This window comes from Tarenaya hassleriana, unplaced genomic scaffold, assembly GCF_000463585.1.
Source record: "Tarenaya hassleriana unplaced genomic scaffold, ASM46358v1 Cleome11, whole genome shotgun sequence".
Classification (NCBI taxonomy): Eukaryota; Viridiplantae; Streptophyta; class Magnoliopsida; order Brassicales; family Cleomaceae; genus Tarenaya; species Tarenaya hassleriana.
In genome coordinates this window covers 96,690-123,953 of record NW_010961290.1, presented here as the reverse complement: position 1 = coordinate 123,953, position 27,264 = coordinate 96,690, and the positions used below count along the sequence as shown (strand labels likewise).

The window sequence follows — 27,264 nt, the reverse complement described above, 5'->3', positions numbered from 1 at the left end:
TCAAAAATTATCGGACCATAGAGAGTGTAATATATCTTTATTTAATTGCGGATAATGAGGAGAATACATAAAAGGAAAGTTACAATGGAATGATTATCGTTGTGATTTAAACACGGGGGGAGCATATCCCCTTTTGATTTTAACACATACACAATGCCCTTTTGAGTTTAATTAACGAGTCATGCCGGCGTCAATGACAGGTGCCCCCATCGCAATGCCCGGATTCTGCCGCTCTACGTTCCCCTGCCATCCTAAAATTGATGACACATACACATGCATGCATTTATGAGTAATACACCACTGATGATGATGATGATGATGATGGTAGAAAAGTTACCGAGAGGAACATCGAAGCCGCGGGTCTTGAGTTCGCGATACAGTTGGGTGAGGGCGCAGAGTTCGCAGCAGAAATGTTTGAAGCAATCTCCGCAGTCATCGCCTTTGATGTTGTATTGTCTCCTCATCTTCGTCCTATACACGCATGAGTAGAGGCATCCGCATCCTGTGAACACCTCTATCAGTGCGTACAGAGCTCCGCTCGTTCCACATGCTGGCATCATCATCACCGTCACCATCATTCACAACGAATACTTGCTAACATATACAGATTAAAAGGGTAAACTTACATGTGGATCCTCGATCCAAAATCTCAGCAACTTGGCCGAATGTAATGCAAGGACACCAGCAAGTGATGCAACCTTCAATCGCAAACCAAACAAAAGTGTGATGATTTGCAATCTTTGATGATCGATAAACATCTCTCTCTCTCTCTATATATATATATAAAACCCATTTGTGAAATGATAAAACCATGCACATACAGTTGGAGCAATCGGAGAAGCAGTCGCAGAAACCGGTGGACCATTCGACCTCAGCTTGAAACTTCCCATGGGTGCCCTGCGCTTGCATGTTTTCAAGAGAGAGAGAGAGAGCGCTTACTTTGTAGCTCATCCCCTATGCCGCCGCTTATATATATATTTATAAGGAGAAGTCAGGTTCTTTCCCATTTTCTGTTGTAACAGTGTAATTTCCCATTTACGACATGCGATTCATGTGTTTATTTGTAAGATTGTTTTGAATGTGGGTGGGGTTCATTTTCTGGATGAATTAATTAAATCAAATCGAAAGACAATAATAATGGAGGTAGGAGAAATGAGATGGGAGAGTGGGTGCGGTGATGAATGAGGAAAGGCAAGTGGGTCGATGGAATAAGGGTCTTCTCGGTCAATATCAATAATACATAGAGGTCTGCTTCATTTAATATCAAATTTAACGTCGGAATCACACGCAACGTTGAATTATTTGAACAATCCAAGGCTGCTAAAATTTTGACAATGGAACCCCATTCATAAGCAATTCCGTGGGATGGGTTGGGTGTTCGAGTTTCAACGTGTTTTTTTTTTATGTATGAAATATTTTCCATCGAGATATTCTTGCAATGTCTAAATTGGAAGAAAAGGGATTCAAGACATCTTGTACGTATATATGTATATAGATAAAGAAATGCCCATGAAAGCCGCCGTAATGGAAACACCACCACTTGGCTTTGATCTCTTTGGCTTCATCCTAAATATAAAAAACAAATTAGCACCCACTTGATTCATATTCCCTTTCATATTTAAAAGAAGAAAAAAAATCTCATTGAAGTCGGTCGTGTCGTGATCTGACAAGTCATCCCAAGTCTCCGCCTATTAGTAGACAAAAAAAATATATGAGAATTTTAAACAAAAAATATATAGATTTCAACGATATAATATATGCGGTTCTTTTGAACCCATGAATTACGTGTTGGGCCTGATTTTACATAGTGAACTTTGGGCTTTCTCTATAGCCCGGCTAGTGAGTTATAATGAATTGGGCTTACTTCAACCTATGTACCCATAATTCACATTTTGAAATATAGAAATTGATTTTCGATGTGATGATGTGTCAATTACCCTTTGGATTAGAAACAAAACAACTCGAAGAACTCAACACAAACATGTGCTGCAATCAGCGGATAGAAGCTAACTCATTATCTCCAAGTTTGAAGGTTTCATAATCATTTCATGGAGTTGCATAAAAGCTGTTCATCTGCATAAGCAGAACCTCAACAACCAACCGGAGCCACGATCTGCTTCACCTTCGGCGGCCTTCCACGGCCACGACGTTCACCGTTCGGCTGAGCTACCGGTGCCACATGAGCCGCCGCCGAAGCAGCGTTCGTCCCCGAATCTGATCTCGCCTTCTTCGACGGTCGTCCACGTGGCCTACCGGTGCCGGCGTAGGGCTTCGTATTTGGAGGATTCGACTGCTCCAATGGCTCTTTCGACTTGGGTGGACGACCCCTAGATCTCGGTGGAGCTGCGGCGGTGACATCGTTGGAATCCACCGGAAGTTTGGGCTTGGGAGGACGGCCGCGGCCACGCTTAGGCGGAGCGCCGGGATCTGGTTTCATGTAATTGTTCTTCACCATCACGAGCTGGCCGTTATGCTTCAACTGGCTGAGGTGGTAACTGAGCAGCGTGGCATGAGACGGGGGAAGGGTAGGATGCAGGGACTCGATGTGCTTAGAGATCGCCGTCTTGTTGGAGCCAATCTTATCATTCAAGGCCTCGATCGCTTCCATTATCATCTAAAATTTGCAAACAAATTCAGATCCGCCATAATCGAAGGAATTATTCCCAAAATCTGAGGGAATTGGGGCATCTGGAGTTACCTGAGGATACGGTGGGAGATCGAGCGCCTGCGACGAATTTTGCTCCGACGACGGAGCACACTCTGGAACAAACGAATTCTCAGTCGCCATGTGAATTTTGAATCAGGAGAGAGAGAGAGAGAGAGAGAGAGAGAGAGAGAGAGAGAGAGGTGTTGTTTGAGGGGGCGCTGAAGCGAAGAACACTGTGTAGAGGAATTTAAAAAAATGGTAAAGGGGTTTACCGTTTACCGTTTACGTGATCAATGGTGACAAAAATCACATATTGTTTTAGTTGGAGAGTTTGATCGGGCGGTTAGGGGATTCTAGCTTTGCAATTGGATCCAACGGCTCTGGTCTTGTCATACCATTATCCTTTCGGATTGTTGACGTGTCGATGGCAAACCCTAAAACTTTTTACGAGATTACTATATTATCCCTGTTTTTTTTAAAAAAAAAGAATTTAATCGATTCAAGATTCCCTAAGCTGTTATAATAAGCCCAGGCGTGTCAAAATCCTATTGGAAGGTACACCAGAAGTTTGTGCTTCTCTGTTCGCTTATCTAATTGAACAGACAAATATTACAATAGCAATCGAAAGTAGTAGTTCTACATCTATATTCACCCCCGAGCCGACCAAGATTTAATTTGCTCCATATCAAACCAAAAGAACATTGTAACTCATTTACCCACAACGATCAAAGAGTTGAAAAAGTGGAGGAGAAAGATCACAGTAGGGCAGTGCTTCCGAAGGGGTTGTTATGTGACTGATGCGAAGGAGGGCCAACAGGAAAATCCCCAAAACCGGTGGAATGCGGCAGCTGAGAGACAGGGTTAACCGGAAAATCTCCAAAACCAGTGGTGTTATTATGCGGCTGGTTAACCGGAAAATCACCAAAAGGGTTGGTAGGAGTGGGGGCATAGATGGGTTGGTAGGGGGCAAAGGGGTTGTTTACAGCAGGCGCAGGTGCGACGTTGGCCAATGCAAAAGGATCTTGGACCTCGAAAGGGTTGGGGGCTGGTGCCCCATAGGCAGGCTGCTGGCCGGCTCTGTAGGCTCCTTCCTCGTATAAGCTGTTCAGAGTGAGCGTGTCCAAGCCACCAGCCTATAATTTTGAAGCATGAAGAGGGAGGGGCATCATTGGCGAAAAGGGTAAGGCGAGAAGAACATGAGAGAGAACAAAAGTGTCTTACCAATTGCCTCTCAGTGGCTGCAGATATGTCGGGGGTGGGCGTGGTGACCAGAGCAAGCTCCCACCCCGTGGGATCAAACTCTTTTACTTGACCGTATCCAGAGGTTGTAGAACTGTTATTTCCTGAAATCCGTTGAAGAAGAGATAAATGAAAAGCCAAAGAAACTGAAAAACCCTCCACAGTCCAAGCAAATGCTCAGATGATATTGCATATAGCAGAAATAAACACACCCACCATCGGTCGGAACAATGGCTAAAGCAAGAGCATTTTGGTCCTCAATCACAGATGCATCAGGCGCTGCAGAACTCAGACCCTAACCAACAAGAACAAATAAAAACTTTGAGGGGAGAACTGTGACAAAACCAAATTGAAAATCAAGACGATGAGAAAGAAGATTTTCACCAATAAGTCATCTGTGTCAATGATGTTCTGAGAACGCTCAGCTGAAGGGAGCATAGGTGAAGGTTGTACCTCCTCTGAGGGTGCAACAGTATCTTCAGAAGGTAATGGTTCAGGTTCTTCATGTGAAGGATTGGCATCTTCAGCAGAAGAGCCCTCGTCTGGCTTATATGTCAGAAGCTACATGTAGACAATTAGCACTTCAGTCCAAACATTGGCTAGGCTAGAGTTTCTTCTAACTCTGTGTGCTAAGAAAATATGCATACCAGTGGCTCAGCTGGGACGTCCACCACCCTTGGTGCCTCTCTGATATACTCCTCCATTGTTGCAAGAAAAGATTGTGGTGGCTTGATAGAGTAAAATGTTTGTATAGTTTGCATTAATCTACAGCATAATTATCGTTACCAAATTCATTGGGGGCTAATGCTTGTACGGTACCTCTCTTAGAACAGGAAACTGGAAGTTCCTTGCAAGTTCCAGTCCTTTGCAGACTTCATAGAAATCAGAAAGGTTACCAGCCTGTGGGCAAATTGATGAGAAGGTAAATGCCAAGAATATAGATATGTAACCACTGGAAACCTCGGGAAGAGGTGCCTAGACAAGTGGAAATCTCTTCAAAGCTGGTGGAGAAATTAGTTTAACATCACCTGCTGGCCCGCACGCTTGTATATTTCAAGGGCCTTGATTGCTTCATGTCTTGGCATTTCAAAGAACTGCAATACAGACAAATATGAGTGGGGATAATAAAGCAAACCAAGATAGATATGGACGAAAGCTACAGTGACAAAGCCGTAGTATAAGCTGGACATAAATACATACCTTATCTACGAGATTAATAATTCCATCATTGATGGTGCAGTAGACTTTGAAGCTCTCCTTCAAGACCTGAGAATAGTATAACAGAAAGGTCAATATTTAACTACAAACCTGTTTTTGTTGTAGAATAAATACAATCTTCAGAACAAAGCACCAAGTACTGGGTCCAAGTGCGGAAATGGAAATCATAAATCCTTTGCTTGAGGTCTGATTATCACTTACCAAAGCAAGTGCGTATTGTATGACATGATTGTGGTTAGCAGCACCTTCAGGCTAAAAAAAGGAGCAAGAGCATTTAATACATTAGCAATAATCACAGCAACACAACAACCTAGGATAAAACCAGAGCTGGAAAACAAAATGGACGTGGAAGAAAGACAGTGTGAGAGGAAAAAAATACCTTGCAGGCAATGAGACGGTACAAAAGCTGCTGCAAAGCAGGCAACTGCTCCAAGAGTTCTTCACTGTCCAAATCCCTGGTTCTGCTGTACCCCTGACCCTCAAATTTTGCAACTCGAATTCACATTAGAAAACCAGAGGAGTTCAGACCACAAATTCAAGTAGGTGAAGTATTGTTACCTTATCCTGCCCAGGAGCAGGTTTTGGAAGCCGTTCTGCTTCGATGTCATATCTTAAGACCCTGAAGCATTCGAGCCTTTCCTCAAGGAATAAAGCATATGTACGTACCCAGGCTGAACAATCCCAGGCTGTAAACCCCAATAATAGGAAAAAATACCGAATCAGCTTTTGTGAAACTCCGCAAGAACCTTAGAACCCAAGAAGCAAGAGCTATTCCAGTGCATGATAGACCGGATTATCCAAACACATTGAACAACCTAATTATTTCCAACGAATAATTGCATACACACAACAAGAAACTTACCGATAGGGCTTGAATCATCCTTGAAATTTGAGAGCTGCAGAATACGTCCTCTTTGAGAGAAGTTGAGCAGTTCCTCTCTAAATGTCGGATCACCTTCCCTCAGGAGACGGTGTATGACTATAAGGGTTTTCAGTGCAACCTGTTAAAACAGGCAAAACGGAATATAATGTATAAACATTGTAAGGTATTAGGAACATCAGCAAACAGAATAATTTAAACGAAAAACAGACATCAAACTCCCAACACCATCCACAAACCATCATCAGACATCGAGATCAGAAATATCGATGAGCAAACAATACAACCCTTATCTTGATGATACTGATCCACAATAACACATATCAATACTTAGAATGCGTAAACACTTATCTTGATGAACAGCACCACCAAAATTCATATACCTAACAAAAATCAAATCACAATCTTCCATCCGAGAGGATAAATACATACCGTCCAGTTTCTAGTTTTATGCAATCGCCGAGAAAGCGCGTGGATGCAGTAAGCAACATCTGCTCGAGGCCGAGTCGCCGACGTTGCAAAGAAGATTTCTGGAACAACGAACCCAGAAAAGGAAAAAACCGAAAACCAGAGAAATCAGATCTAAGAACTCCAGACAAAAAAAAAAAGAAAGAAATGGAAAACAAATTACTCACTTCTGAGATGCCGTTCCTTGGGAGGACACTCGACGTGGTTAGTGGCTTTGACTACGGCGACATCTAAATCCTAATAATAGAAAAATGCCGGAAAACAAAATCGAATCTATTAGAGATATAATTCAGGAATTTAAGGATATCCAAATTCAATCAAACGATAAAGAAGAAGGGGGAGGAATCGGAAGACGCGTACGGCGTAATCGCTGTTGACTCGGACAAGGCCGACTTTGGTGGTGTCTTTTAGGGCTCCATAGGCTCTTCGCCATGTCTGAAGCGTTCCCATCGGGAACTAGGCGAGGGCCCAGATCGATCTCCCTCTATCTATCTATGAGACCGGAGGATTCGTTTCTCACCCTAGAATATTTCCGAGAAAATCTCAGGGAAAATTCACAGGGAGAAGGGAGAAAACAGGCAAAGATGCGAGCGACGGAATTGTTCCGTTTGTGTATTTCTTCCCACTTTGGCAAATCGGTCATATATATATATATTTTGTTTATTTTGGGGGGTTGAAATTAGGAATAAGTTTATATTCCGCATTTTTTAATATTATTTTTGTTTTATCGTAATTAGCATCGACAGACAAAAGTTAACGGAAATAAAAAGATGGTATATCATATGATTACTACTACTTTAAATTTCCACTTTGCAATGTTTGACAGACAAGAAAAATAAAATGAAATGATGGTATAAATAGAAACCGGACGTATTCATTCATGCAAAAATGGGTTTATTGTGTGGAGGTAGGTTTATGTTATGTGTGTGATTCTTAATTGAATTACACGCAAAGCAAATCTCTGGCAATAGACAAAACCTGCCACCCTGTGTTTGTAATATGTGATTATACATGTAATGATTTGAATAATAAATGCAGTACTTGGATGCTTTAATTACATTTATATATGTATATGTATAAGAGGGAAATAGTAGACAATGGAGGAAAGGTGCAAAAGTTTCCTTTTGGGACTCTCTTTTCACTTTTGACAGACTGTGTGGGGGACAAAGCACAGCAGAAATCGACCCTCGAATGGTTATTTGGTTATTGTTTTGTGGTGTGTTGATCATCATCCTAATTTACTTTGTGTTTTATTCTCTTGGGGGGGGAACATGACAGTTGAATGAATTGAATTCAAAAACATGTGTTGTATCCATGTAATAAAAGGAGTTGGTTAAGTAATAGCATACCCAAGTGAGAGAATGCTGCATTGCATTGTCTTATCAGATACATATGGTTGGTCACCTGCCACTCTGTCCTCCAATCCAAGTTTTCTTAACATCTCATCATACACGCACATATAAGACATGAGATGCTGAATACAAAACAACATTAACCCACCATAGTATAAGCGTAGATATACATGTACATATAGAGCGGCGAGCGTGTCACATGATCAAATCGTCGAGAAAAGGGAGGCTAAAGGGAAGTTTTACAACTCCACAGGCGACGAGCAGCGACACTGTCCACATTGGTAGAATCCATTGGAAAGCAATCATCAGAAGCGTTTTCCCTTTATCAAAAAGGTTGCATTTGTACATATACACATGAGAGAGAGAGAGGCTATAGACGAGAGTTGTTGAGACTTGAAAAGGGAAGAAAGAAGGGTACCGTTGGAACGGAACCGAGACTCGGTGCGAGCAACGAAAGCTTCGCTCAACTCACGGAGCTTCTTCTCGAGGGGGCTTTCGAACTTGTTAGCATTTCCCATCAATATCCCATCCAACACCGTATTCCTCCCCTCCTTCTCCCTTCACCAACCCCAACCCATGTATATATGTATCCCTCCCCATATTCACTATTTGGCAGTTATGAATTTCACATAATTCGAAGCGTATACACTCCGATTCAAATGTATTCGTATACGTACCCGCTTTCGGAGTCTCGATACGACCCGGCTCCGATGGCGCGCTCGATTTGGATGACCGAGGGCTTGTCTGAACGCTGCTCTCGCAAGTTTCTATTTCGACCCTTGACTCTCCTAGCAGTTTTCTTCGCGGGAGATGGAGAGCCGCTGGTCGTAGAAGATCTGGTGACGGAGAAAATGGTGGATAAGCTCGCCATCGCTCCCTGTGGTTTTGCTCGCTCTATCCCAATCTGTTTTTTACTCCTTGCGCTCGCTGCCGAAAATATCTAAGAATTAACGAAATTGGGTTAGTGAAGGCCCATCAGCGAAGATGGTTCACTAAACAAACGAATCGTATACATAAATAATAGTAACACGTACCTTACACTTGAACAAAGTTACACGAGAACGTGCTAAGGCTCGGGGTGGTTGGGTCGGCGGGAGGATGCGTAATGGGCTGCTCTCAATGGTTGATGTTATCCAACTCCGCTTAGGTTTACTTTCCTGTGGCAATCCTCTGGCTTCCCACACCGTCTTGGCCCTCGTCGTCCTGGTCTCCTCTTCTCTCGGTGTCTACATTTTCACCGTTTTCTACTCTTTCCGTAAATGATTCGTATATATTGGACAATCTTCGGTATGATTCCACTAAATGTCGTGTACTGAAAACGACAAATTAAACAATTGATACAAATTCAATAATATCAAATACTGCGGGTACCAAAATGCGCAGACACGAATTCCGGGCCTCAATGTGAACTGACGTTGTGGCCTTGGAAGCCCATAAGGGACACGGAGTGTGCCATTTGTTGCATTGGTTTTCAGTCTTTAATCCAATAATACCCAAAACTATCACTTGATTATGTCCATGTGAAGTTCATGCTTCCTGCACCGAAGCCGAATAATGCAAACAATGCTCCTTGGGTATGTGGACACCTTATTTCAATGTGAAGTTCACGTGGCCTGGAAATGTTAAATATTATTATTAATGCGTCACAATAATATATATATATATATACACACACACTCTCTCATAAAAGAATTAGAGCAGAATATTTAGTGTAGTGTTCATTCTTTGTTGGGACACGTGTGCCCGGTCACACCCGAGGCACTGCCTGAGACTCCGTGCCGGTCAAAATGGAGTCTACCACATTTATATTGAAAAAACGCATACAATATTATTTAATAAGAACATTATCAATTACAATGAATATGTCCATTTTCTATAAGAAAAAAAAAACTCCAAACAAAATTAAGCACCAAGTCTTTTAATTGAGTGTGACAGAATTTCACTTTTCTCCGGTCTAAGGTCAGTTAAAATATATGGAAAACTGTTTAGAAAGAAAAAAAACGTTACAATTATACAAGCACGGTGTAAAGCAAATGCCACGTGTGAGAGCGAGTGGATTACACTCGCCATTGAACGCTTTCATGATTTGGAGCCAGCCTATCTCCAGCTGTCTTTTTTTTTTCCATTTTGTCCTTACAATGAATATGTCATATATATATATATATATATATATGAGTATGCCTACAGTTCTCAATGCTCTACCAAAAAACAAATTAATTAACTTCTGGTCTATTTCGATTCTTCTTAAAAAAAGTGTAAATTATATTACAATAGTTGATGTGACATTATATATATATACACGAAGGCACGACAGTCGATTTGACACCATTTTCATTTTCGGCCTTCCACCAGAAAGGAAAAAATAAATTCCTAATACGCCGAAATTATAGAATTATAAGGAGAGGATTTGCATGAAATTATTGAGGGCTCGGTCAGATAGACAAGTTATTCAAATCCAAATATGTATGCGCGACGTCTTATATATATGTAATCTATTATTTTTGAATTTTCCTGTTGGATGTCCATTACCCGCTAATCATAAAATCATAAGCATTTGTATTTATAGTTAAAATAATACGACATGACCTAAGATCATTCAACTTTAAAGCGCGTTTATCTCGTCCAGAATTCAAATTTTAAATTTAGAAAAAGAACATATAATCTAAATTATGGTTAATTTTTTATCCCGAAAATAATTTGGAATTTGGTCAATGATATCCGTCTAAAAAAAATAATACGACATGATTAAGAGAAAAAAATATGAGTGGAGGATATTAAATACATGATTTAAATAAATAAAAAAGTAAGGGGGTGTAGATGTCTGATGGTGAACGTACATTATGATTGGTGCATGCAAATTATATTTCTCAAAGGCCCAAAACCATTGCATCCCTTCTCAACTCTACCTCTTAACGCCGATATGATGCGTAATATATAAAATTGTTTTTAAAGTATTTAAGTTAAACGCTAATCTGATTAGCGTTTTAAGAAACTTTTATATTTTAAACAATTCCAAATATATAATGACCAAACAAATATAATATGGTAATTTTATATTATTTTATTCACTGTATATTAAAAATTGTAAACACATAATCGTTGAAAATGACGCAGAAAAAACGTTTACAGATAAGATAGCGATAAAATTTTGAGTAGATTAACTTTATCAAAATTTTAAATTTTATTCTTCAAGTATAGATACAAATAATCCAAAGACGGCGTTTGAGAGGAGGGCGACCTAGCGAGTAAACGCTGAATCGAAAATTCCGAATAACAAACATGTATTTGATATAATCAACAATATTGTAGCGATCTAAAATATTACTTTTTAATAAACCTGTTCACCTTGGTTAAATAAGGGCATGTTTTTTAAAAAAAAGGAAGGAAAAATTTAAATGTTGAATCGAATGCGAAAGGAAAATAACGGGGTTATCAAAAATAAAATAAAATAAACACACAAGAAAAGGACGTAACGCTGTTTATCAAAGGAAAGGAGGCCCCGAGCGGTGACGACAAAAAAAGAAGACAAGGACAGCATGAAACGGCCGTATGGGCCTTCGGTTAGAACTTAGAACTAAGACGATGACACGTGTAACTATAAGGTGGCAGGTAGGGGACCTCGTGGGACCCATTTACACGTGGTGCCAGGTCGAGCTTCCACATATATTTCCTATTTAAAAATGAGACAAGTGGGGCCCCTGAAAGCAGGGGTACGAATCATTCTTTATTTGTATTGAAATAAGGGTAGATACCGTTATTAACGGCGTTAAGCAATTGCACGGGAATCTTTCTAGTGGGGATTTCGACGTTGACGGCCACGGGGCGGTGTTGTTCCCATTGGATTCCTCGCCGTACGATGGGGTTTGCGAATTCCTGGTTGTAAAATATTACTACTACCAACGAGTTCACAGAAATATCTAGGTTTTGATAAATACCACAACAACATATGAATTAATTATTAATATTCAAACTATTTTAACGAATACCATGCATCTTTGTAAAAAAAATAATTTAGAACCGAGGAGAATAATAATGGATTTTATATATATATATATATATATATATATGTGTGTATGCACTTTATATTTGTTTTAAATCAAGGTTTTATAGCGTACGGACGTTTTGAGATTTGATATTTACGACCCGGTTTTATACTGTTAACTGAACTGAAAGCCAGAGAAATTTAAAGAACGTATTAATAAAGTGCTTTTACTTTGATAATCTTCTCTACCACAAACATGGCTACATTATTACCATTGAACCTCGGAACTAAGACAGTATCATCATTTCTGTTCAGCTTTAAAGTCAATTTAATTATATGTCCCCCGTTCCCTATGGGGCAAGCTTCTTCGATTCATCATAAAAAAAAAAAATGGGAAGATAAAATCATTTTCTTTTACACAAAGAAGACAAAACCATTTCCCTTAAATTATAAATTTGATAGAAAAACATCGGATCTGACGATAAAATAAAACTCAATGTATAAATGTTTCGAGCATTTTATTTGATAAGGTGCAAAATATTAAATTAAAGAGGAGAAAATGTAAAAAATCATGTTTCTTTATTTGGTGTGTGTGAGTGTTCTCAACCTTATCTCTTTGAGCTGGAGATGTGAAGACATTGGAGGTCGAGCCCCATCACGAGCGTTTTTTGCCTCTTCAGGGTTTATTAATATTAATATTAATATTTATTTATTTTCGGGCAATTCTGATAATTGGAGGCAGTCGCAGTGAAAAAAAACCCCACCCAATCCCCGATGCGTACCCAGTCACAGTCACATGTTCTCTTCCCTCTGAATAATCTCTTCAGCGAGCAAAAGCAAACCCTAGATCCCAGATCGAAGGACGGACATCGACCGGAGAACAGCCATCTCCAATCATGAAGAGAGATCTCAGTCGTTCCCGATTACCCGCCCCGTCTTCTTCTTCTTCCTCCTCTGCTTGTCCCAAAGGTAAGATGCTCAAGGTTGAAGACGACGGCGCCGGCATGGACGAGCTCCTCGCCGTCCTCGGCTACAAGGTCATGTCCTCTGATATGGCGGAGGTTGCTCACAAGCTTGAGCAGCTCGAACAGATGATGACTCATGTTCAGGACGACGGTTTGTCCCTTCTCTCCACGGAGACCGTACACTACAACCCCGCTGAGCTCTACACCTGGCTCGATAGCATATTGTCGGAGCTCAAGCCCGGTGGTCTGGGTCCTCTCCTTTCTTCGCCGCCGGAAATGGGTACTTCGTTCCTCACCGGCGCCGAATCCTCCACGATCAGTTCAATTGGGTTCGGAGCTCCGAATCAGCATTCTCGGGCCTTTGATGAACCGTCCTCTTCTGATTACGATCTGAAAGCTATTCCCGGAAACGCGATTTACCCTCAGCCGAGCCGGAAGCAGAATCAGTCTGCGTTCGATTCGTCGTCTTCGTCGAACATCGATGGGAATACTAACAAGCGGCTGAAACGCTCAAGCACCGATTCCGTGCGTGCTTCGACATCCACGGCGACACAGATCAGCGGATGCGTCGGTACGACGATAACCACCACCGCGGCTGAGTCCACTCGGGCGGTGGTCCTGGTCGATTCGCAGGAAAATGGTATCCGCCTGGTGCACGCGCTCATGGCGTGCGCTGAAGCCGTCCAGAAGAACAATCTGACCATAGCGGAAGCTCTGGTGAAGCAAATCGGCGCCTTGGCGGTATCTCAGGCCGGTGCCATGCGAAAGGTCGCCACTTACTTCGCAGAAGCCCTCGCACGGCGGATCTACCGCCTCTGTCCGCCACATAACCCGGTCGACCACTCCCTCTCCGGCACTCTTCAGATGCATTTCTACGAGAGCTGTCCGTACCTCAAGTTCGCCCACTTCACGGCAAACCAAGCTATTCTCGAAGCTGTCGAAGGCAAGAAAAGGGTTCATATCATAGATTTCTCAATGAACCAAGGTCTGCAATGGCCCGCGCTCATGCAGGCCCTCGCGCTCCGACCTGGCGGTCCTCCCGTGTTCCGGCTTACTGGAATCGGACCTCCGGCGCCTGATAATTCTGATTACCTTCACGATGTTGGCTGTAAGCTCGCTCAGCTGGCTGAGGCGATTCACGTGGAATTCGAATACCGTGGCTTTGTCGCGAACAGCCTGGCCGATCTCGAGGCGTGTGTGCTCGAGCTCAGGCCGAGCGAGAACGAGTCGGTGGCGGTGAACTCGGTGTTCGAGCTACACAAGCTTCTGGCCCGAGACGGCGCGATGGAGAAGGTCCTCGGCGTTGTTAAACAGATGAAGCCGGAAATCTTTACCGTGGTCGAGCAAGAGTCGAACCACAACAGCCCAGCGTTCCTGGATCGGTTTTCCGAGTCGCTGCATTACTACTCGACCCTGTTCGACTCGTTGGAAGGAGTGGTAAACAGCCAAGACAAGGTCATGTCGGAAGTCTACTTGGGGAAGCAGATCTGCAACGTGGTGGCGTGCGAGGGTCCGGACCGAGTCGAGCGTCACGAGACATTGGCTCAGTGGCGGAGTCGATTCGGCTCGGCCGGGTTCTCACCGGTCCATCTTGGTTCGAATGCGTTCAAGCAAGCGAGTATGCTCTTGGCTCTGTTCAACGGCGGCGAGGGATATCGTGTGGAGGAGAACGACGGCTGCTTGATGTTGGGTTGGCACACTCGGCCGCTCATAGCCACATCAGCCTGGAAACTGGCAGGAATACCGGCGGTATCTGGCTGAGTCATCTCGACTGGCTCGGAGAATGGGTGACTAACCGAGTTGACTCGATGTTTTTTTGGGTGGAATCTGTTCTCGGTCGGCGACCGATGTGAAAGCTCGTGGGCTAAACCGAACCGAACTGAACCGGGACTACGTTTTTGGGTTTTCAGTCATTTCAATTATAAAAATGTAAGTGTTGTGGTTAACTAAGGTTAATTTAATTATAATATAAACCGGTTGGTTCTTGTAACCCTGGAGGAAGAGGGTCAATGACTTAGGCTTGGGATGTATTCGCTATATATTGATATTTATATTGATAGAATGGCTTCGATGGGAATAATATGGTTGGAATTTATCCTCCTTGTTACCATAAAATTGTCAATAAACATGCAACTTTTATGCATTTTTATGGTCCTCTATCTTTTTTATATTTTGGTTTAGTGCTTTGTTTAGTTGAATTCTAGAGAACATAATGATGGCAGTTAAGTAGTTGATGATACTCCCGTGAAGGGTTTGGAGCTTTTCTATTAGACGCAATCATAAAATCCAATTAAACGTAAGAAAAATATTAAATGTTGATGTAAACATTTTTAATATGGAATGATTGATAATACGGGAACCAAAAGATTAGATTATATTTTAATACAAATGGGCATATGGTTATAGGGTGACAGAGAGGTAGACGACCACATGCTATGCTAGAGCAGCAGTCTCTCTCAAAGGATCCGGACCCTAAACCCTTTCATACTTTTCTTTAATAAACAGCAAAATATAAAACGTAACTACACACATGTCCTCCTACTTTTTTTTAATCGGTTATTAAGTATACGAGTCTATGTGAATATGGCGGACAAGAATCCTATGATATTTGATATAGATGGAATCCTAGTGCTGATGTTATATCAGTGGCTTTTTTTTTTTATGAGTACAGATCATACTTTAGATTATCGTCTGCATGTATTAAAGCTATATGGGTATTTTGTTAGTGGTATATATTTGTATTATGATGTTCATTTATTTAATGCTTGTAGGCACACGAGAAGGTCCCACATGGCATGGAAACCAAACTTGCCCACTTGCATGTGTATGCAAATTCCAATCACATTGAATTTCGACTCTTCAAATTTTATTCATATTTATGATTTTAATGTCATAGCATTCCACATATATTCTATGTGGGGACCTAATGCGCATATGGTCCACTATCGTCGCTTTCAGTTCTCTGTTAAAAGTGATGCACTGATTAGGAAATCCAGACGATATTTTCCACCCCCCATTTTAAATTATAAGATGTAGCAAAATAGAATAATATTCCATTTTAGTTCTATACTACTTGTTATAATTTTTTTACAAAAAAATCAACTGCTAATTGCACTTGGCGGGATGAATTTGATAGGAATTTCAGTTTTTTTTCTTCTTCTAATCGTATATAGTTTATGACAAGCCGATGCGGCCGAGTTCATGACCCTAGCCGCCATAATTCATGTCAAGAAATGAGTGCGGCGTTTAAGCTATCCGATGGGTCCATCCATCAAGTGGGCAATAAGATCCTGACGGGTCTGATTATTTATATAATGGGCTTATGAACACCCAACGTATGACAAATACCCAAATGTAGCCCACGTGGGTCTGTTCGTGGACATTTTCCTAATCTTATTATTCGAGGAATTTGCATGAAAATCGGTCGTCCCCGTGTTTTTTTCCAAGCCATGAAAAGTCAACGACCTGTCTTACTCTTATACCGATTCGCGACGACGTGTTGGCCAGTCAGTCTCCTGTAGGAAAATTCCGTTCGACACCATCCCCCCCTTTTTGGGAGGTGGGGTTTTGCCTCCGAGCGTATTTCCTGAATCTGTGGGCATCCGGGAAAAACACGAAAGCTCTTAGTTTTTTTTTCTCTGTGTTAGATATCTCTTTCGATTTGTTTTGAAGGATATTTGGATCGATGGATCAAAGGCCGTTGGGATTGCTGACGATTCACGTCAAGAGAGGGATCAATCTGGCGATCCGCGATGCTCGAAGCAGCGATCCATACGTCGTCCTCTCTGTCGGCGATCAGGTCCCCCCCCCCCTCTGCTCTCGTTGATCTTTTCAAACTATAGATTCTCTCTTTCACGCAACATTCGGAAGGTTTTGCTTGATTTCTTCATTCATTTCTTTATGTAATTCGACGTTGAAATTGCCGAATAGGAGTCGCCTTATGTCGGAGCGATTCACCATATGGAAGGATTACGTAGCTAGAAGTTACAGGATTGGTATATGTTTGCTTGTGTTCATCACACGCATAGTCACAGATCAAAATTAGAGAATTTGAGTTTCTGTGTCCATATCTTTGTAATCTTTATTGATATGAATGCAAAAAAATTTCGGTTTAGGGAGCACAAAAAGATCCATCGTTTTCGTTTGGCCTTACCATTAATCAGTATTCTATATTGGTCGAGGGACGACTAACCACTTGGGTGGCAATTCTTTTACTACTGAATTCATTGGAGGTTTTTTGCGTTGGGTGTTTTTGGTTTCTTTCAGTCTCTCAAGACCCGTGTGGTGAAGAAAAACTGCAATCCCACATGGAATGAAGAATTCAGTTTTGCCATCAAAGATCCCAATGTTCCGATCCGCTTGGTCAGATTTCAAGATTCTCTCACTCTTTCTGTCGCCTTTTTTTTTTTAATTTCCTTGTTACCTGAACTGACTGGATGTGTTTGGCGGTGGTGGTGGGTTAGACGGTGTTTGACAAAGACAAGTTCACGGGGGACGACAAGATGGGAGATGCAAACATCGACATTCAAGCGTATCTGGAGGCACTGAAAATGGGAATGGAGCTGCTGAGGCTGCCAAATGGGTGCGCCATCAAAAGGGTAGAACCGAATAGGCAGAATTGTTTATCAGACGAGAGCAGCATCGTCTGGAACAACGGCAAGATCACTCAAGACATGATCCTACGCCTCAACAATGTCGAGTGTGGCGAAGTTGAGCTCATGCTCGAGTGGCATGAAGGCCCCGGTTGCCGCGGTCTCCTTCCCTCCTCTTAGTACCATCCCATTCTCTCTCTCTCCTCTTTCTGTGAGTTATCATGCCGTTGGATGTATAATAAACCATTTCCATTTGGTAAAGCAAAAGAGTCTTTGAACATTCAGAATCTTGTTTTTTTCCTTTCATTCCTGAAAAATGTTGAAGAGATTCATCCATTGTTTACTTGTTGTGGGTCACAGACAGTTTCTCAATGCGCAGTCACAAACTCATATCTTACAAACATGTTTTTATCATTGCTGACTAATGTATTTCATGGATCCGAGATTCATCCATTGAAAGCGTAATTCTCTCAACAATGCCGTACCATACGTCTCCGTCTTCCTCTGACGGCGTCGCCACAATGATACGGTAGATATTCCCGAAATTGCTATCGGAGAGCGGAAACTCCATCCGAGTGCGAAGGTTCACTGCTTGCACCACCAACCATGTCCGATTCGGACCCGGTTTAATACCGGTCGATGCATCGAACCGGCTCCATATAAAAGCGGTCAAGGCCTCGATGCGGGTCGGATGAATCGGGTTGTCGGTGCGGCCCAACCAGCCCGCGTATCTGCGTGAGAAAGTTTATTTCTTGAACTTTCTTCTGGGTGCTATTTTTGTGCAATTGAGCATAACTAAGGAATATCAGCAGAATCTTGCGGAAAGTTCTACATGTTCGAAGAACACTGTGGACAAATATGGGATTAAACTCGAGGATTTTGTTTCTTAACCACTTCCAAGTTCACCGAACTGTACGGGTAAATGTACGTTCGCCACGTGGCAGTATAAGATGTCGAGGACTAGATCTTGCTGAGAACCGGTTAGATGCTGTCGATCGAAACAAATGCCATTAACGAAAGAAGTGTTGTCCAAGTTCCTACGGCCTCGATTCTCCAAGCCAAATCAGCTGAAGAAGATCCATGCGCTCGTTTTGACGACGGGTCTCTCTGTGAAGAACAGCCTCTTAACCCAGCTGTTGGAGAATCTCGTGGCTTTAGGTGACATGTGTTATGCGCGCCAACTGTTCGACGAAATGCACAAGCCAAGGATCTACCTCTGGAACACCCTTCTCAAGGGGTACGTCAAAAACCAGATGCTTGTTGAAAGTGTCTTTCTTTATAAGAAATTGGTTGACCTTGGTATTCGTCCTGACGAATATAGCTACCCGTTTGTTGTTAAGGCATTTGCCGAGCTCGGTGACTTGTTCAATGGCTTGGCTCTGCATGCCCATGTCGTGAAACATGGACTGGAGCATCTGGGAATAGTTAGAACTGAGTTGGTGATGATGTACGTGAAGCTTGGCCAACTCAGCTCGGCTGAGTTTTTGTTTGAAACTATGGAAGATAAAGATTTGGTAGCTTGGAACGCGTTTATTGCCGTATGCGTTCAAGTGGGGAAGTCGGCTAAGGCTGTTGAATATTATCACAGAATGTGTACGGATAGAGTTCAGTTTGATGCTTTCACCGTCGTGAGCTTGCTCTCGGCTTGCGGTCAGCTTGGTTGTTTGGAGATGGGAGAGGGAATTTATGATCGTGCGAGGAAAGAGGGGGTTGATTGTAACTTAATTGTCGAAAATGCAAAGCTTGACATGTACGTGAAATGCGGTAGCATTGAAACTGCGAGGGTTTTCTTCGAGGAAATGAAGCAAAGGAACGTTGTCTCGTGGAGCACGATGATTGTAGGATATGCAATGAATGGAGAAAGTGGAGAAGCATTGACGCTGTTCACTGGAATGCGGAATGAGGGGATAAGACCTAACCACGTGACTTACCTCGGTGTCCTGTCGGCTTGTTGTCATGCTGGCTTGGTGGCTGAAGGGAAAAGGTTTTTTAATCTTATGGTTCAATCAAACGATAAGAATCTTCAGCCCAGAAAGGAACATTACGCTTGCATGGTTGATCTCTTGGGACGATCTGGCCGTCTGGACGAGGCTTATGAATTTATCGAAAGAATGCGAATGGAACCAGATGCGGGCATCTGGGGAGCCCTGTTGGGTGCTTGTGCTATTCATTGTAACATCAACTTGGGCCAGAAAGTTGCAGACTTGCTTATGGAAACCACTCCGGACATTGGTTCATATCATGTTTTGCTGTCTAACATATATGCAGCTGCTGGTAGGTGGGACTGTGTTGAAAAAGTGAGGCGCAACATGAGAAAACAGGGTATCAGAAAGGTTACTGCTTATAGTTCCATCGAATTTGACGGTCAAATCCATGTTTTCCATGGAGGGGACAGGTCGCATCCACAATCAAAGGCCATATACGAGAAACTGGATGAAATATTGAAGAAGATAAAGAGCTTGGGATGTTCCTGAGACTGGTCCGGTGTTTCATGATGTTGAAGTTGAGGAAAAGGAAGCTTCCCTCAGCCATCACAGTGAAAAGCTTGCGATTGTGTTTGGGCTCATAAACGTGAGAGGTGGATCTGCCATAAGGGTGATGAAGAACTTGAGAACCTGTGATGATTGCCATGTTTTCTCAAAGTTAGTCTCTAGAATTACTCCGAGGGACATCATCATGAGAGACAAGAAAAGATTTCACCATTTCAGAAATGGTGTTTGCTCTTGCAGAGATTTCTGGTGACTCCATATGGGCTATATATGTATATGATCCTGATCATGATTTTGTATCTCTGGACTTGTTTGAAGCCAAGTTTGACCATGAATCACTCCTTTTTCAGAGTCTTTGTAAAAAGTATTCAGAGTCGTAGCAGACCATTGTATCACATTACAAGGGTATCTTCTGTAAAACAACTTTTACAGTAGCTCGATTTGAGCTACACAGGTCAGGATTTTTAAATGAAAGCAAGCCATTGGATTATATAGTACAAAACTATTGGCCAAAAGCTGTCTGCTTTGTCTGAGAATTGAAACAGAGAGATGGAAGCAAGAAAATCTCATAGCTCGTGGAATGGAAGACATTTAAACCACATAGATGGGGAGAGATGAAAGACAGAACGGAGAGAACACATTAAAGCAACTTTGCTTTAACAAGTAAAAACACAGCATGAGTTCAAGTGCCCATTTTTTTCTCTAACACATAAATTTGAATACATTTTCCGGAGACAGCGGCTATTAATATTGAACTGTCCCACATCGCCATCTCCAAGCAATGCCAATGTGGCAGGATACAAAAAGAGAGAGGAACAACCAAGGCATTGGGGGATAAATATAACTAAAAAAAATAGATGCAAAGTCCAAAGAGCAGAGGAGGACAGATATAAGAAGTTTTCTCCCAGGAATCAAGGGTCAAGAATCATGTGATAAGACCCATAAGAACAGGAAGCCAAAGTAATTTACAAAAAGGGAAGCTCTATAATTCCAAAATTAAGAGCTTCCCTTTTCTTTTTTTAAATTATTCTGATTATCCAGACAGACCCAGACAAGTTAAGCTGTAACTTGGACTTCACTCAAACAAGGAAGGAGCGTTGGCTTTTGGGTTTATTTACAGCACCCCCAGTCAAAGCTCTCACCTTCCCTTTCTCCTTCTCCTTATTATTTTCCCCCCAAAACCCACTTGAAATCTGTATCCAAAACTTGTTACATAAGAGCAAAAGACGTTTGTATTCAACACTATTCCCATGAGCGAATCCATAGAGTGAGAGTGCTCTTATCACTCAGAACGCCATGGAAGCTTATGTGGCAAGCAGCAGCAGCAGAAGAAGAAGAGCAGCTCAGCTGATGGCGTGGTGGGTCATCTTGATCCTTGCTCAGTTTACTCTGTCGTCAGCTCACTTCCATAACTTTGACAGTCCTCCCAGAAAAGTCGTCTTCTTCCAGAAAACGGCGCCGTCTCATGAAGCGCCAAGAGCCCTAGAAGATCAAGATAGGGTTTACGAAGGCGACAAGAGATTAGTTCACACTGGTCCTAATCCTCTTCACAACTGACCGACCTCACATGTTGTCTGATCCCAGGGATCTTTCTCTGGTAGGATGAATGAGATGAGAGCATTGGCTTTAGCCCTTTTACCTTTTTTGTGGGGTAGGGTTAATGCTCTTCTTTCTCAAACTCTTTTGCTTCAATGGCCTTTTAACATTCCAAATGTTATAATGAATATCTTTATCCGTTCAAATGCTCGAAAAAAACACTCCTAGTCTTTGTTTCGTCTACATTGTTTCTTTTCTCTCCTCTGGCGAGTTTCATTTTTTTTTTATAAAAAAAAAAGGAGGAGGAGGAGAAGAATGGCCGAAGATTCTGTGCGTGGATTTCTTCGCAGCCCATGCACTAGCAAGGCAAGACAGAAAGTTCGTGTCTTTCAGACTTGATTAAATATTTTTTTTTAACAAGAACATATTTCTTGTATTCAAATAAAAATAATTGTATATTGTTTGGACTTGGACCATGGAAGCTTCTTTGCGCCTCGGAAAACTCGCGCATGTTATAATTTGTCCTCTCGGATATATTATTTTTCCCATCTGAAAATCACAAGAATCTCTTCCAAACAATTTAGGGCGCTGTTTGTTTTGTTGTAAAATTATGGTTATACCAAACTAATATTCATAAAATACTATTAATACTGTTGGCTGGAATTAGGTGACACCCAGGGGTCAACAGATGGAACATTTATAGCGATACAACTGCCTGCATGTGTGCTGTTGATTCATCGTATAGCTTTCGCCATTTTGAATTCAATGAATTACGGTATTCACAAAGGGGATGCCTGTCCCCTCGTCTTGAGAAAACAAACGCAATAAATGGTCTACGCTTAATAGTTAAACCGCATTAAATGGTGCATGCACGTGAAAAGAATTATTTATTTTTGGGTTGCAGATTAATGAGGAGTGGGCAACGTGGGAATATATATATTTATATTATCAAACGGTGCTTCATGTTCATATTCCATGTCAGGATACCTTGTATCACTGCATCCCATATACATTTTCCCAGAGTGCATCTTCCATCTCTTTAAATAATGGGTCACGCTGCACCAACAAAACATTGTTAAGATTTGTGAACCGAATACTAAGATACACTGCCCACTCTTTGTTCTTTCGGCTGCTTCAATCTTCCAAAAATCTTTCTCTGAGAGACCTGCTGAGGGAGCATGTACACGCAAGACTTGAGCTCATACGACACAATAGATGAATCCCAACCAAGTCATGTTCCAGATTCCCTGCTTCATTCCTTCATAGCTGCCCAAAAACACACGGAGATCTTAGGACGCACCTTGTCGGCATCAGTACAGAAGAAGCTGAATATCAGTTTCAAACTCGGAACCAACCAGGAAAATAAAAGCCGCAGAAAGAACCTGATTTCTGCCGGAGACGATGTAAGCGACGGAAAAGTCAAACTCACCCAGCAACTCCTCCGTCCTCTTCGCTCGACAAGGCCTCGATCACCAGTTCACCTGTTCGATTTTCGTAAAAAACTTGTACGACAACCATCACTGGGACCTCAAGCTGGTCGGGAGTTAGACTGCCAGTACCGTACAACGAGACAGAACTCGCCGGAGAGTGGGTCAACACCGCCGCGTCGTACTCAACCTTTAAACCTCTCCGTCAGATGTTTGCACTCTCTGGACAACACAAATAAAAAGAATATCTCCAAATTCCAAACGGTAACCCGTCAATGTAATTTGATTCGTATTCAAATTCAATATCTAATCATATACATTTCATACGACTTTTAATTTTTTTTTTCTCTCGAAATGTTCGAGTATACGTTGTTACAGGTCCAAAGAAAAGAATCAAATGGATATTGAAAACTTGTTCCTAAAAAATAACAGATGTAACTGGAAAAATAAAATAAAAAATGTACAAAACTGGACAGCTTCTCCCCCCGCCTACAACGGTCATTCTGCATCACCTGAACCAATGTACAAAACGCGAACGCAAACTCAACCTAAACGCTGTAACCTTCTTCTTGGAGAAGAAAGCCAACGAATGAATCTCTAGTGCTACGCATCGGCTGCAACTGTCTGGAAGCAATCATCCCATGAGGGCGATTTTGATAAATAGACCCTCCTGCTGTTATCTCACTCTCCTGTCAGCGTGTGGTGGAGGGCTGCTAAAGAATCGAAAGAATTACGAAAGAAAAAAGAGAAGGAATGGTGGGTCCCAGCCTCCGATTTTGTCACGTGGCCGCCCGAGAATCTACTTCTTCTTCTGTTGTTGTTGTCCTGTTGGTACGGCACATGCAGTCAGGGCAAGGGAATGTGTAAATGGAATCATTAGGCCGTTTCAGCTCGTGCCCTTTTGAGTCACTATGGCACCTCATGTTCAGCATTTGACGCTTGAAACTCCTCCATCTGCTTTTTCACAAGTTTTAACCATTGTTACTATTGCCCTCTTCATAAACTTATCCAATCGAGATTCCCTTACCCGTATGCACTGAAACTCCCTATAGCTTCTAGTTTCCCACCATGGACAGTAACAGTATAGAAGAAGTAATGAGCATAAGTACCCGATGTTGGGATTGTCAAAGAGGATAGCTAATTTCCGCTTGTCTGGTCGAATGGTCTTGGAGTGTCCGCCATACAAATATCTCCTATGGCCCATGAGGAAATGAGGAAAGTTTCCGCCTTGAGTCGTCACAAAAACCTCACTGTGGAGACAAACTGTGTAATCTATCGCAGCCATCCTGGAAGAGAAATTCTGAAAGCCAAAAAAAAAAAACGACCATAAACATCAAAGTTCGTTTGGACAAAAACAAAAAGCAGAAGATCACAGAAACAGACAGTAAATGGAGCAAGTTCTTCCTCAGCTGCGAGCATCTCCTTAGTTTGCAGATTCGGGAACATCTCCAGTAGTGGGGCCATTGTTCTGTTCGCATCATATATCTGGCCAGATGCCAGGTAGATGTATGTGTTGTTGTTGAAGCCCATTCCTCTAAGCATCAAACCCACCTGACAGGTTCAAATGAAAGATATTAAACCAAATGGGGCAACTTACACTAACCCATACCATATTGCTCGCATGAACTTCTGGAAATATTCCTATTAGCGCATTTTACAGCAGCATTTAGTCAAGCATGATCGCTGTCCGTCAACCTCCAGAAATTTATATACAATCCACACTTTTAGAGAATAGAAAAGCATCCACAATCAAGAGAATTTGAGCTTACCTCTAAAGGAGTCAACGGACATTTTCCGTTGAGCCTGATAGCCCCAGGACGTATAACACGGCCCCGTTTTGTGAACTTCCCTTTCCATCCTCGTTCTCTTGCTGCTATCATGTCTTGTCTTTCTTGCTCGCCGCCATCAAATACACAACAGGAAAAAGCTACCATATCCTGCAACATGTTATGATTACATATTGCATCTTTCACTTGGGCCGCATAACCATATTCAGCATTTAAGTTTATGACAAAGACCAGAGGGTGATTTTCCCAATGTTTCTGTATTTTTTTTGGAAACAAACCTCCTCAAAACGCAGATGTACAGACACATACTTTCCGCCATTGTTTGCACTACGCTCCTTCATTCTCTTGACCAGTGTTTCTCCTAGGGCAAGTATGGATTTTGAAAATTGCAAAGCTTTGTAATTTGCCAGGCACCTAAGTCTTTGGACAGCCGGAGGAGCATCGAATGAAAGTCTATTCGCAAAGGGTGAGATCCTTATAACCCTGTGCCATTAAAAACAACAACAAATTCTTCAATACAAATGCTAAAGAGATGAACTGCCCTTACATTATCAGTAGTAAAGGGGTTTATGCTGGACATTTATATTTGAAACCAACTTTGACTTGTACAGACAATTATGTTAACAAAGGTGTAACCCACTTTTCTTCAAGTAGCTTTGGCAGGACTGAGTCTCGGTAATATTGAATAGGAGACCATGCTTTTATTCTGAAGTTGTAGACGTTGCTCATGTTGTAGTCAAATCGCTCCATTAAGTATTCAGGAATCTTATCGACCACTCGTACATCATTTGCTAAGGTACTGACAAAGTAATCTTCATCATAGATGTCTCCAAATTTACTGGAAAGAAAATCATCTATCAGACAGCAGTGAACAAAAAGATGGATTCACTTAATGTAAAATACCATCAGAAGATAAAGTACCTCGGATCTCTCCATATACTATGATAGTGAAAGTTGGGGATTACAAGAGTCGCGTTCAGATAGCCTGCCACAGCAACCGCATTGCATATCTAAGCATAACAAGGTAGACACGAGTCAAAATTTGGGACATAAACAAGATTATCAGACAAGAACTGAGGGCTAGACGTAAAAAATGTAGGTTGCATGTAAGATGAAAAGATAGACAAACCTACCGATGTCCGCTGTTGATTCAAGCCTCCATTTGCCTCAACATATATGTAACCATTTGACTCGGGCAAAGCTACAATTATGAACAGACAAAGCAAAAATCTAATTCTTAAACCAAGATCAGGAGCTAAGCTAATTTGGCTCTCCAGGCAGAAGTCGGCAGCATGTGCAGAACACTTTATCTTAAGCAGTAATTCCAGAATCCATTTTTACAACATTGTGGACAGTCTGACATGCTACACTTCATTAAGTCTGCAATTTATGCCATATTACAAGTAAAATTTTGGAAAAACCAGCTGGTAGATCTACTGAAACTATGAAATACCTCCAGAAGACTTGTTGACACATGGCTTCCATTCCCCACCTTTATAGGAATGTTTCCAAATTGTTGATATCTGAGATGAATATGATTCAAGTCATTGAAAGCAGGAGGCAAAAGAATAGCAAATAGTATATAGCCATCCTTTATACAATAATCATGGGGCTAAGCAGGAGGTGTTAAGATTTTCGAAGGTAGTGTACAATTTTGCAAATCAATCACACGACTAGTAGCGATGAGGATATATGAGGGAACGAGTTATCAGTAAACATTACAATCTAATTTTCCTGAAAACAAATCTCAAAAACTTCAACAGTTTAAGAAACAAAACCAATGTAATCCCAACGAATCTCATCAACCGGATGCAAGAAATTAAGGGAGCATATCTGGTCAATCTATAGCTAATACTCTCCCTTCCATGGTGATTTGCACGCTAATTTTGTGCCTGAATGGATCGGGGCAGAGTTTTACAGGTTGCTGAAGCTAAAACTGAATGAATTGGTCTCTTCCATACCTGAAGGTCTCGACATTGGTAAATTTACCACAATACTTGTCCGATTTATCAGTTGTGGTGGAAACTAACCGCTTAACTCCACTCACCAAAATTCCAATAAGGAAAACGTATCATTCAGTCATTGTAGCTAAAAGCCAGGAAGGAATTCAACCTCCCACACCAAGTGATCAAATGATCCATGAATTCAGAGAAATCAATTAGAAATGGCACGTCAATTGAAAATCTAGAGACACCACGATAATCAACAACTCGAGTTGCCATGAAGTCAAAAGAGAACCATAGAATGGCAAAAAATAAATAACGTCTTCATTCCCAAGACCAATTCCGCATTGCGAAGAGAAAAACTCACCGCATCAGCCGTGGAATTATCGGCGTCCATCTCCGGTCGGAGCTTGGCGTAAAGCTGTGGACTCTTGTAGACGGATCCTGGGGCGGGGCGATGCGTGATTACGGGAACGACATCAAATGACACCGTTCCCATGAAGAGCAACATACAGGAAATGTAGATGAGAGGAGCGAAGAGGAAAATTCCCTGACGCCGGAGAAGAACCGATAAGAGCAACCAGGAGAGCCGGTGAGCGAGGGTCCGACCCGGCTGAACCGCGGTGAGACGACTGGTCGTCTTTGACCGGCCGTGCCGGTAGCGAGGCGAACGGAGAGGAGATGCCGGGGGCGATGGAGTATTGTGGCCGCTGCTGGAAACCTCCTCAAAACGCAGATG

The 27,264-nt window shown here is 42.0% G+C and overlaps 9 protein-coding genes across 9 annotated transcripts in view; 4 read left to right on the top strand and 5 right to left on the bottom strand.

Moving 5' to 3' along the window:
• Positions 1-22: 22 nt before the first annotated feature.
• On the bottom strand, positions 23-1,149 carry LOC104805076 (protein PLANT CADMIUM RESISTANCE 2). The gene is made up of 4 exons (XM_010529491.2): positions 822-1,149; positions 627-698; positions 338-550; positions 23-251 (listed from the first exon to the last, which is right to left on the bottom strand). Exons 1-4 carry the CDS (start codon positions 949-951, stop codon positions 172-174), a joined length of 495 nt encoding a protein of 164 aa, XP_010527793.1. The 5' UTR covers positions 952-1,149; the 3' UTR covers positions 23-171.
• A 749-nt stretch (positions 1,150-1,898) lies between these two features.
• On the bottom strand, positions 1,899-2,928 carry LOC104805075 (HMG-Y-related protein A-like). The gene is made up of 2 exons (XM_010529490.1): positions 2,699-2,928; positions 1,899-2,614 (listed from the first exon to the last, which is right to left on the bottom strand). The coding sequence occupies exons 1-2, from the start codon at positions 2,786-2,788 to the stop codon at positions 2,090-2,092; spliced, it is 615 nt and encodes a 204-aa protein (XP_010527792.1). The 5' UTR covers positions 2,789-2,928; the 3' UTR covers positions 1,899-2,089.
• A 215-nt stretch (positions 2,929-3,143) lies between these two features.
• Positions 3,144-7,080, bottom strand: LOC104805074 (putative clathrin assembly protein At2g01600). The gene is made up of 15 exons (XM_010529489.1): positions 6,813-7,080; positions 6,620-6,689; positions 6,417-6,514; positions 5,967-6,105; positions 5,663-5,790; positions 5,484-5,576; positions 5,306-5,356; positions 5,087-5,152; positions 4,915-4,980; positions 4,706-4,786; positions 4,534-4,614; positions 4,271-4,447; positions 4,103-4,181; positions 3,869-3,990; positions 3,144-3,780 (listed from the first exon to the last, which is right to left on the bottom strand). Exons 1-15 carry the CDS (start codon positions 6,900-6,902, stop codon positions 3,403-3,405), a joined length of 1,719 nt encoding a protein of 572 aa, XP_010527791.1. The 5' UTR covers positions 6,903-7,080; the 3' UTR covers positions 3,144-3,402.
• Positions 7,081-7,781: 701 nt separating this feature from the next.
• On the bottom strand, positions 7,782-9,000 carry LOC104805073 (probable NAD(P)H dehydrogenase subunit CRR3, chloroplastic). Its single transcript, XM_010529488.2, has 4 exons — positions 8,839-9,000; positions 8,482-8,744; positions 8,223-8,362; positions 7,782-8,073 (listed from the first exon to the last, which is right to left on the bottom strand). Exons 2-4 carry the CDS (start codon positions 8,673-8,675, stop codon positions 8,000-8,002), a joined length of 408 nt encoding a protein of 135 aa, XP_010527790.1. The 5' UTR covers positions 8,676-8,744; positions 8,839-9,000; the 3' UTR covers positions 7,782-7,999.
• Positions 9,001-12,498: 3,498 nt separating this feature from the next.
• LOC104805072 (DELLA protein GAI-like) lies at positions 12,499-14,848 on the top strand. The gene has a single exon (XM_010529485.2). The coding sequence runs from the start codon at positions 12,683-12,685 to the stop codon at positions 14,510-14,512; it is 1,830 nt and encodes a 609-aa protein (XP_010527787.1). The 5' UTR covers positions 12,499-12,682; the 3' UTR covers positions 14,513-14,848.
• Positions 14,849-16,171: 1,323 nt separating this feature from the next.
• On the top strand, positions 16,172-17,738 carry LOC104805071 (protein C2-DOMAIN ABA-RELATED 10). The gene is made up of 3 exons (XM_010529484.1): positions 16,172-16,550; positions 17,018-17,113; positions 17,215-17,738. Exons 1-3 carry the CDS (start codon positions 16,437-16,439, stop codon positions 17,521-17,523), a joined length of 519 nt encoding a protein of 172 aa, XP_010527786.1. The 5' UTR covers positions 16,172-16,436; the 3' UTR covers positions 17,524-17,738.
• A 463-nt stretch (positions 17,739-18,201) lies between these two features.
• On the top strand, positions 18,202-20,154 carry LOC104805938 (pentatricopeptide repeat-containing protein At2g01510, mitochondrial). Its single transcript, XM_010530657.1, is given in 3 exon segments — positions 18,202-18,271; positions 18,319-19,807; positions 19,809-20,154. Coding segments are annotated over 3 exon segments (1,836 nt in total). The 3' UTR covers positions 20,086-20,154.
• A 974-nt stretch (positions 20,155-21,128) lies between these two features.
• Positions 21,129-21,389, top strand: LOC104805937 (CLAVATA3/ESR (CLE)-related protein 16). The gene has a single exon (XM_010530655.1). The coding sequence runs from the start codon at positions 21,129-21,131 to the stop codon at positions 21,387-21,389; it is 261 nt and encodes an 86-aa protein (XP_010528957.1).
• A 1,709-nt stretch (positions 21,390-23,098) lies between these two features.
• Positions 23,099-27,264, bottom strand: part of LOC104805070 (uncharacterized protein At1g04910) — a 4,875-nt gene continuing 709 nt past the window's right edge. Inside the window, exons 2-11 of the mRNA XM_010529483.1 lie at positions 26,893-27,163; positions 26,036-26,105; positions 25,716-25,783; positions 25,504-25,592; positions 25,223-25,420; positions 24,861-25,065; positions 24,565-24,732; positions 24,179-24,346; positions 23,905-24,095; positions 23,099-23,749 (exon numbers count right to left, since the gene is read on the bottom strand). Of these exons, the coding sequence (XP_010527785.1) occupies positions 23,575-23,749; positions 23,905-24,095; positions 24,179-24,346; positions 24,565-24,732; positions 24,861-25,065; positions 25,223-25,420; positions 25,504-25,592; positions 25,716-25,783; positions 26,036-26,105; positions 26,893-27,163 (1,603 nt within the window). The 3' untranslated portion in view covers positions 23,099-23,574. The remainder of the gene's footprint in view (positions 23,750-23,904; positions 24,096-24,178; positions 24,347-24,564; positions 24,733-24,860; positions 25,066-25,222; positions 25,421-25,503; positions 25,593-25,715; positions 25,784-26,035; positions 26,106-26,892; positions 27,164-27,264) is intronic.

What these genes read in the sequence shown, in the direction of transcription:
- LOC104805076 (XM_010529491.2), bottom strand. Translation starts at nt 951, where the DNA reads ATGAGCTACAAAGTAAGCGCTCTCTCTCTCTCTCTTGAAAACATGCAA. An exon ending in TTTGGATCGAGGATCCACAT is followed by an intron (nt 551 to 626) that starts GTAAGTTTACCC and finishes TGATGATGCCAG; the next exon opens with CATGTGGAACGAGCGGAGCT. An exon ending in CGGCTTCGATGTTCCTCTCG is followed by an intron (nt 252 to 337) that starts GTAACTTTTCTA and finishes CATCAATTTTAG; the next exon opens with GATGGCAGGGGAACGTAGAG.
- LOC104805075 (XM_010529490.1), bottom strand. Translation starts at nt 2,788, where the DNA reads ATGGCGACTGAGAATTCGTTTGTTCCAGAGTGTGCTCCGTCGTCGGAG. An exon ending in ATCTCCCACCGTATCCTCAG is followed by an intron (nt 2,615 to 2,698) that starts GTAACTCCAGAT and finishes TGCAAATTTTAG; the next exon opens with ATGATAATGGAAGCGATCGA.
- LOC104805074 (XM_010529489.1), bottom strand. Translation starts at nt 6,902, where the DNA reads ATGGGAACGCTTCAGACATGGCGAAGAGCCTATGGAGCCCTAAAAGAC. An exon ending in TACAATACGCACTTGCTTTG is followed by an intron (nt 5,153 to 5,305) that starts GTAAGTGATAAT and finishes TACTATTCTCAG; the next exon opens with GTCTTGAAGGAGAGCTTCAA. An exon ending in ACGTCCCAGCTGAGCCACTG is followed by an intron (nt 4,448 to 4,533) that starts GTATGCATATTT and finishes GTCTACATGTAG; the next exon opens with CTTCTGACATATAAGCCAGA.
- LOC104805073 (XM_010529488.2), bottom strand. Translation starts at nt 8,675, where the DNA reads ATGGCGAGCTTATCCACCATTTTCTCCGTCACCAGATCTTCTACGACC. An exon ending in TATCGAGACTCCGAAAGCGG is followed by an intron (nt 8,363 to 8,481) that starts GTACGTATACGA and finishes GGGTTGGTGAAG; the next exon opens with GGAGAAGGAGGGGAGGAATA. An exon ending in GTCTCGGTTCCGTTCCAACG is followed by an intron (nt 8,074 to 8,222) that starts GTACCCTTCTTT and finishes CAATGTGGACAG; the next exon opens with TGTCGCTGCTCGTCGCCTGT.
- LOC104805072 (XM_010529485.2), top strand. Translation starts at nt 12,683, where the DNA reads ATGAAGAGAGATCTCAGTCGTTCCCGATTACCCGCCCCGTCTTCTTCT.
- LOC104805071 (XM_010529484.1), top strand. Translation starts at nt 16,437, where the DNA reads ATGGATCAAAGGCCGTTGGGATTGCTGACGATTCACGTCAAGAGAGGG. An exon ending in TCCTCTCTGTCGGCGATCAG is followed by an intron (nt 16,551 to 17,017) that starts GTCCCCCCCCCC and finishes GGTTTCTTTCAG; the next exon opens with TCTCTCAAGACCCGTGTGGT. An exon ending in CCAATGTTCCGATCCGCTTG is followed by an intron (nt 17,114 to 17,214) that starts GTCAGATTTCAA and finishes GTGGTGGGTTAG; the next exon opens with ACGGTGTTTGACAAAGACAA.
- LOC104805937 (XM_010530655.1), top strand. Translation starts at nt 21,129, where the DNA reads ATGGAAGCTTATGTGGCAAGCAGCAGCAGCAGAAGAAGAAGAGCAGCT.